Source organism: Lucilia cuprina, chromosome 5, assembly GCF_022045245.1.
Source record: "Lucilia cuprina isolate Lc7/37 chromosome 5, ASM2204524v1, whole genome shotgun sequence".
Lineage (NCBI taxonomy): Eukaryota > Metazoa > Arthropoda > Insecta > Diptera > Calliphoridae > Lucilia > Lucilia cuprina.
The window spans coordinates 7,394,184-7,403,242 of record NC_060953.1 but is presented as its reverse complement, the minus strand read 5'-3'; the positions used below and the strand labels follow the sequence as shown (position 1 = coordinate 7,403,242).

The 9,059-nt window shown below is 24.9% G+C and overlaps 2 protein-coding genes across 3 annotated transcripts in view; one reads left to right on the top strand and one right to left on the bottom strand.

Moving 5' to 3' along the window:
- The window catches only part of LOC111680109 (microtubule-associated serine/threonine-protein kinase 4), a 21,351-nt gene extending 18,800 nt beyond the window's left edge, over window positions 1–2,551 (bottom strand). The window contains exon 1 of one of the 2 annotated variants that reach the window (XM_046951609.1): window positions 2,495–2,551. The gene's annotated coding sequence lies outside the window, so the exon portion shown is untranslated. Of the gene's footprint in view, window positions 1–2,218; window positions 2,356–2,494 lie in introns of those variants that run through there. The other variant, XM_046951611.1, reaches the window with a different exon arrangement.
- A 1,316-nt stretch (window positions 2,552–3,867) lies between these two features.
- LOC111680106 (DCN1-like protein 5) lies at window positions 3,868–8,758 on the top strand. The gene is made up of 7 exons (XM_023441728.2): window positions 3,868–3,924; window positions 4,711–4,779; window positions 4,853–5,155; window positions 7,273–7,364; window positions 7,446–7,699; window positions 8,145–8,352; window positions 8,418–8,758. Exons 3-7 carry the CDS (start codon window positions 5,040–5,042, stop codon window positions 8,489–8,491), a joined length of 744 nt encoding a protein of 247 aa, XP_023297496.1. The 5' UTR covers window positions 3,868–3,924; window positions 4,711–4,779; window positions 4,853–5,039; the 3' UTR covers window positions 8,492–8,758.
- Window positions 8,759–9,059: the final 301 nt, after the last annotated feature.

Here is a 9,059-nt window from a genome sequence, read left to right as displayed (position 1 = left end):
AGACTATAGACTAGACTATAGACTAGACTATAGACTAGACTATAGACTAGACTATAGACTAGACTATAGACTAAACTATAGACTAGAGTATAGACTAAACTATAGACTGGACTATAGGCTAGACTACAGACTATAGACTAGACTATAGACTAGATTATAGGCTAAACTATAGACAAGACTATAGACAAGACTATAGACAAGACTATAGACAAGACTATAGACAAGACTATAGACAAGACTATAGACAAGACTATGGACAAGACGAAAGACTCGACAATAGACTAGTCTATATAAATGTACACAAACAAAACATACAAAAAAAATATGTATTTGATTTGTCAGAAAAATTCATTGTCACTCTGTTTAAGGCAAATTAATAAAATGTTTATAATTTAAACATGTTATCTTAAGTTTTAACTATTAATTTCCTACAACAATTTAATACTTGTGCTAATAATTAGATATTTCCTTAAAATTTTGAAATAAAAATTATGCTTTGAAATTAAATAACGATGACATTGAAATGAAATTTTCCTTATTAAATATTGGAAAAAAGAAAGAAAAGAATGACTTACATAAAATAAATGATAATAAATTGTTAATTATTTTAAGCTTAAATATAAAAATCTCTTTAAATTTTTAATTTGTTTACAAAATTTTGAATTGACGTCTTTTCAAAAAAAATATCTTTACACCCCCATTTACACAGCTTCCTTCCACAGAGTAAATGTGTCAAAAAAATAATTGAGGGGCCAATGATTTTTACAGTTATTTCAATGTTTTCTTTTGTATAGAAGACAAAAATACTGATATATACAATAAATATTTACGCCAACAAAGCCAAATAAAGAAATATTGTATTTTTTTTTGTCGTGTAATATAAAAAACATGCGCAGATTTTTAACTGCCAAAAAAAATATATATTTTGTTTGCGTCTTAAAAACTTTTAAGTATTATTAGTACAGGGTAGTCATCAAAATTTTTTATCCGGTGGTCGTTGTCAGACAATGATGTATGAATAATGTGGATTTTTTTGGACACAACAAAATTAGCAAAATATTTTATATATTAAGAATATGTAGAGAAAATTTTATTTAAATTAATTATGATAATACAAACAACAATTGTCGGCCACAAGCTGCAAATGTCTCCTACGGTCATGAAAATTTGTGTGTGCTAGCTGCCATGTTATTGTCTGTATATTTAGTAAATAAACTATTTAACAAAGAATTTTTTATGAGCAAATTAATTAACTAAATTATGACTGACAATATTTAGAGATCAATGTTAACCATTTAAACTTGTTAAAGGTCATTAATTTTAAGAAAATTTGATTTTTTCCTGAAATTTTCCAATTTTTTTTAAGAATTTTGTTTTTGACAAGAGCTTATGTTTAGTTATTTAGTTGAAGAGCATCATGGCATCAAGGGGGGGGGTTTATTTTGTAAACAGTATGTAAACGTGGGGAGGTCTTGAAAGCAAAACATTTTATACACTAGAGTATGCAATTTAAATATTTCTTTATTAATTTATTAAAAAAAAGTAATTATAACTTGTTTTATTTCTATTTCTTTCCAAAAAAGACATTCCTTTTTTTGATTTAAGCAATTTACCAAATTACACTCCCTCTCACTCTCTCTCTCTCAACAAAAAAAAAGACTAGATTCTTTTATTTACTGTTGTTGTTGACGAAGAAAAAAAAGTAGTAGCAAAACAGGCACTAGCAACTTATGACAAATGTATAGCAACAACAAAAACAAAACAATACAAAATAGTAATAGCAAATAAAAAAAAACAACAACAAAAGCCAAACATTAACAATACACAACACCTTGGTCAATAACAAAAACAACAATAATAATAAATACAAACAGAAAAAAACACTAACAAGAGAACATACACTCACAAACATACACACATATTCAAACGCACAAACATATGTCAATCATAATCTTCATAATCTTCAACATCATCATTATCATCATCGTCTATTGTATTTTATCCATCATTTATATGGCAACAAAAACAACAACACTTGCAAATGTGTAATATTTTAAGTTCTTGTATTTAATTAATCCTGCCGCACCTTGTTTAAAGGTTTTTCCTATATTATCTTGAACATTTTCTTAAAATTTGTCATAAATTATAATACAAAATATATATAAAAATATTTTTTTGTTTTTTTTTTTTTTTGTCTAAAACACTAAAACCACATTACCTACAAACTCTTACACATATATTAATTTTTATTAGTAATTATTTTTTGTTAAGTATTTATTATTTTAATGAAAATTTTTAATTTATATCAAATACTTAAGCAAATTTTAAGCTTTTTCTTTAATTTTTTCACCAATAACACTTATTTTTTCATTACTAAAAAAAATTTTTTTCTTTCGACTTTTTTTTTCAATTGCCTTTAACACTTCATTTTTAGCTTTTGTATTTTTTTCTTTTTAATTTGTTAAATTTCTTAAAAATTATAACACATTCTTACATTTTCATTTTTTAATTTATATATTCCGTTTAGTTTTTGCAAATATTTTATTAGATTTTCAAGAAAAATTCATAAAATTTTCTTCCACAATTTTTTTTTTTTTTTTTTTGCTAATGAAAATTTAGAAAAAATTTTATTATTCGTAATTTCGTCTAGCTCTCTTCGCACACACACAATTTTTGATAGCAAAAAAGAGCAGAAAAAAATGTTATACATATGTGAGGTGTAGAGCCCCGTGCCGACAAATATTAACGGCGTCTACGCTAAATATGTAAGCGGCGCCTTTATAATCGACTGTAAGCCGGCTATGTTTTCAACTATGTTTAGTTTTTTTCAATTTTTTAATGATTTTAAATAAAAACAGAATCCGACAGATTAAAAAGTGGGATTTTGGTAGCAAATATTTAAAAATTCGGAATTTGTAAACACTATTTTATGTATTTCTCTGGTTATATAACTGATTGTCATGAGAGACGTCGACTTTTACATTTTATTCGACGGCCAGAATTAGTCCGTTTCGTGTGGGCAAAAAAGGGAAAATAGTAGTGAAAAATGTTGAAAAATTTTATAGGTTTATACTTTGTACGACTTTATTTTATTAAATATTACGAAATTAATAATTCCTAACGAAGTCTGAAAATTCGAACTTAATTTTTATTTTTTATTTAAGGAAATTTGAAAATTTTTCTCATATTCGAAATTTTTCTATAATATATTCATTAATTTTTCTATAATATATTTTACTAAATTTTTTAAAAAGTTTTTTATTTGACCCCGTTTTTAAAGAAATTTGAATTGAAAATCATAAAATTTTTCAAATTTTTTTAATATATAAGTTTATTATAACAACTCTGTTTTCTAAAACAAGAATTTAATACTATTTTTTATAACCCTGTTACATATGAACAATATTATTGACTATTCAGCGATTTTATTAATTAATTGCAGCTTTTTACTTTAATAATGGCTAGATGTTAAATATTAAAGTTTAATTCTCTCAAAATTATAATTTTTCTATTAAAAATTAAAAAACTATTTAGCAGCAAACAAAAAATCCAATTTTATAATTTTTCATTAATTAAAGCCAATTAGGCGATTTTTTTTAATTTAAATAAATTTCATTTCTTATGCAAATTTTGTGTAATTTTTTAAGGGAATGTGTTAATTCTTTAAATAATGTTGTTTATTTTTTTATATTTTGCAAAATTTTTAAAGAAATTTAGTTGTTTTTGCTTAAATTTCTTATGCCAATAAGAAAATTAGGTAATATTTTTATTATATAGCGATTTTTGTAAACTTTTATCTATTAGCTGCATTGCTAACACTGTTTGTCAAATGCCATCCCAAACACGAAGAAAAAAGAGTAGAAAGAAAACAACACAAAAAATTTCTTGTTGCCATTTAATTAATAAAAAATAACTTAAAAAAGGGTAAATTTATAGAAAAATTTTCAATTTAAATCGAAATTAATTAGTTTATTAAACAAATATAATAAAAAAGTGTGAAAATTTTACAAAATTTAACGAAAAAAGAACATTCTACAAGGAAACCCACAATTGTTTTTTTCTTCTTTTAAAGATATTTTTCTGGTGTTCAAAAAGTCTATGTGTGTGTGTGTGTTTTTTTGTAGAATTCTCGTGTAGCAAGAACAAAATAAGTGAAAAAAAGAATAAAATAAAAGTGCATGTCTGGAGAAAAGTTAAAAAGAAAACTCTACAAAAAGCCTGCACACGGCTTTTTTGTGTTTGTTTCTCTTTTTCTCTCTCTCTTTACCAACTCACATAAACTGTCATAAACTCAGCTGGTTGGGCAAAAAAAAGGAAATATTAAAAAATCATTACGCACCTTAACAAATATCAAAGTGGGGTTTTTAATTAAATAATAAAATATAAATAAAACTTAAAAGGATTTATTTAAAATTAAGAAATAAACAAAGAAAAGTTGACTACACACTTGGGTAAAAACAAATACAAAAACCTTAATTAGACAGAATTTTCTTATAGTGAAATTTGGAAAAAATCTAAATGTTTTTTTCAAGTTTAAGTGTAAGATTTGGTTCGTAAGAAAATTTACAAGCCGGTGGCTAAAGAAAAATATCTTAAAAAGTAAAACTTTGTTAAAAAAAAATCGAACGCAAGTCAAACGTTTTTTACATTTCTTTAACATTTATTTGTTGTTTTAAATTTTGTTAATTAAATTTTATTTTTATTTTCCAGCTGTTTTTTCCTACACTCGTCCTTATTTATAGCCAGCCCCCTAGAAGAAGTTTTTCGTCGTATTTCAAGGTACTATATTTCCTTCAATTTCTTTAAAGCCTAAAAATATGCTTAAAATTATTTCTTCTTAATTTTATTTTAGCATCCCCCTCCTGTTTGTGTAACCTTTATCTTAAATATATTTTTTATAAGAAATAGTTTTGTGTTTTTTTAAACACTCTTTCAATGCTTGCAACTTATTTTTTCTGTGTGTGCCACCACTAGCAGCTGTGTAAAAAGGGACAGAGCCAGCAAGCAAGCTATCATAGTGACACAGTCTATATATAGTCATGCCCCGCGGTAAACGTCGTTCCAATCACGATATGGGTGAAGACGATCGTCAAACTTCGAAAAGACAACGTAATACCTATACGACAGCAACAGCGACAGCACAAAATACAAGCAGGTAAGTAAACTTAATCGCCCTAAAGTAGACTACTATTTATATGTTTTACTATAACCCCAAAAGTAGACTTTAAATTTAAAAGACAAAAAATTAAACTTAATTTTGAAATTTTAATGTTTACTTTGTTCTACCTCAAAAGTATATCCAAATTTTCAAAATTTTAACAACATTCGAAAATTTGAACTGAATTTCGTTAAGTTCGAAAATTCAAACTTAATTTCGAAAACTTCGAAAATTAAAAATTCTTAAGGAAAATTTGTAATTTTTAGTTTTTACGACTTTATTTGAATAAAATTGACAATATTTGAAATTTTGAATAAATTTCGAAAATTCGAACATAATTTCGAAAAATTCGAAAATGAAAATTTTTAAGAACAATTGCTGATTTTTACTCTGTTTGACTTTATTTTAATAAAAATAACAAAATTTATCATATTAAACCAATTTCGAAAATTCGAACTTCTTTTAGAAAACTTCGAAAATGGAAATTTTTTTAAGGAAAATTTATAAATTTTATTTTTTTATAATCTACTTCAATAAAACTCCAAATTTTAAAAGTTTTAATAAAAAATTAAAATTTGAAGTTAATTTTGAAAATTCGAAATTAATTACGAAAAGTTCGAAAATTGAAATTCTTAAGAAAAAAATTATAATTTTCAGTTTTTACTATTTTATATTAATAAAATTGGCGGAATTTATTGTTTTTAATAATGTACGAAAATTCGAACATAATTTCGAAAAGTTCGAAAATGAAAATTTAAAAAAAAAATACTAAATTTTATTGTGTTTGACTTTATTTTAATAAAAGTAACAAAATTTATCATATTAAATCCATTTTGAAAATTCGAACTTAATTTCGAAAACTTCGAAAATGGAAATTTTTTAAGGAAAAATTTTAAATTTTACTTTTTTCTAATCTAAATCAATAGAAAATCCAAATTTTAAAAGTTTTAATAAAATTTGAAAATTCGAAGTTAATTTCGAAAATTCAAACTTAATTTCGAAAAGTTCAAAAATTCATATTATTAAGAAAAAATTTATAATTTTCAATTTTTACTATTATATATTAATAAAATTGGCGAAATTTATAATTTTTAATAAAGTTCGAAAATTTGAACATAATTTCGAAAAGTTCGAAAATGAAAATTTTTAAGAAAAATAGCAAATTTTTACTCTGTTTGACTTTATTTTAATAAAAATAACAAAATTTGTTATATTAAATCCTTTTCAAAAATTCGAACTTAATTTCGAAAACTTTGAAAATTATTTTTTTTTTAAATTTTACCTTTTTCTAATCTACGTCAATAGAATATCCAAATTTTACAATTTTTAATAAAATTCGAAAATTCAAAGTTAATTTCGAAAATTCGAAATTAATTTCGAAAATTCGAAATTAATTTCGAAAAGTCCGAAAAAATATATTCTTAAGAATTTCAGTTTTATCAGTTTCACAACTTTATTTTAATAAAATTGGTCAAAATTTATAATTTTTAATCAAGTTTGAAATTTCGAACATATTTTCGAAAAGTTGGAAATTGAAAATTTTTAAGAAAAATTTCAAATTGTTTACTTTGTTTGACTTTATTTTAATAAAACTGACAAAATTTATCATATTAAGACAATTTCGAAAATTCGAACTTAATTTCGAAAATGGAAATTTATTATGGAAAATGTTTAAAAAGTTCGATACTCCCACACATTGCAATAACTTAAAGTGAAATGTTTGTTTTTTTATTTCATTTTTAGGTAAATAAACAAATTTATTTTTTCTTTTTCTTCTCATAAATAGTCCGTCCGCGCACCCCCAGCATCATTCTCCCAGCTCTTTTATCACAAACTGTCAATGTCTCTCATTGAACATGAACATGATTTTGAATTTAAAAGACACCTTGTGTTTTTGTTAATAATAATTCGTTGGCATTTGTTTAGAAATATTTAGCAACTATAAAACTCAAAACTATTTTTAGCAATATAAACAGAATAGAACTAGAAAAAACCAAAACAAAACCCTAAAAATTCTTCTAACAAAAACAATGTCAAAGTAAAATATTTTTTTTTAAAGAATTCCCAAAAAATTATAAAAGTTTTTAATAATTTCTTTAATTTAACCTTTTCAGACGTCATATAAAAGCCGAAGATTCTTTCAGTCATAAAAGATGTTTAGCATGGTTTAGAGAATACACAAATCCCGATGAGCCAGATACACTGGGTAAGTTTTTTTTTTTCATTTTGCTTTCTCAACAAAAAAAGAAAAATAATTGAAATACAAAATTGATTGTCTTTGTCGTAGGTCCCGATGGCATGGAAAAATTTTGTGAAGATATTGGTGTTGAACCCGAAAATGTTGTAATGTTGGTATTGGCCTATAAAATGGGTGCCACACAAATGGGTTTCTTTAGTCAGTATGAATGGTTAAAGGGTTTAACCGAATTAGAATGTGATTCTGCACTTAAAATGCAATCAAAATTGGATTATTTAAAAAGTATATTAAATGATCCAAATATATTTAAAAGTATATATCGTTATGCATATGATTTTGCTAAGGTAAGTTATAAATAATTATATTTGCAAAGCTAAATTTCTACTTGCTTTCAAATGAACTAGAACTGAACTAGAACTGAACTAGAACTGAACTAGAGCTGAACTAGAACTGAACTAGAACTGAACTAGAACTGAAGTAGAACTGAACTAGAACTGAACTAGAACTGAACTAGAACTGAACTAGAACTGAACTAGAACTGGACTAGAACTGAACTAGAACTAAACTAGAACTGAACTAGAACTAAACTAGAATAGAACCGGAACTGAATTAGAACTGAACTAGGACTAAACTAGAACTGAACTAGAACTGCACTAGAACTGAACTAGAACTGAACAAGAACTGAACTAGAACTGAACTAAACTAGAACTGATCTAGAACTTAAAATTAATGATAACTAAAAACTCTCTTAGTTAACTATTTTATATCTCTTTTTCATATATTTTCCAGGATTCCGATCAACGTAGTATGGATATAAATACAGCAAAGGCTATGCTACAGTTATTACTGGGTAAACATTGGCCTTTATATCCACAATTTGCACAATTCCTAGATCAATCAAAGTACAAAGTCATAAACAAGGATCAGTGGTGTAATATATTGGAATTTTCACGCACCATTAATAATGATCTAACAAATTACGATATCGATGGAGCATGTAAGTTATTACAAAAAAAAAAATTCCATAGAATCTTTGAAATATTATAATAAAAATTCTATTAGGGCCCGTTATGTTGGATGAATTTGTTGAATGGTTACGACAGCAACGTCAATGTACGAGCACAACATCAAGCTGAAATTTTTGGTATAACCCTTATTACCATCATCATCAATACCAACCACAACCACCATACTAATATTAGTAGCAGCTTTTTCTCTTTTAATATTTATGATTTTAAACTTTTACTTTTGGTTTTTCCAATTCCATACCAATTTGTCTTTAATATGAGAAAGAAAAAAAGAAAATAAAATCCATTCTAATGGTTCCAAATACATTTAAATTAACATTAATAATAAATTCTTGAAAGAAACAAAAAAAAAAAGAAAAAAACATTAAAACAAAATATTTGTAATAAATTTAAAACTAAATTATCAAAAAGTAAAACAAAATTGTCCTTTAAGAATTCCATTATAAATAAATTATTGCAAAAAAAGTAATAAAAAAAAGAAAAATATCAAGGGGCTTCTTTTAAAGTTTAAAATGCCCACCCTTACTCATACACACACACACAAAACCTTCCTATCCTTTAATAAAAAACCCGTTCCCTTTCCCCTTGGCTCTGGTAACTGAAGTGTAAACGTCATATAAAGTCACTTAATATGAACACTTTAAAGTCATTTGTATGGATTTGATCAGCATCAACA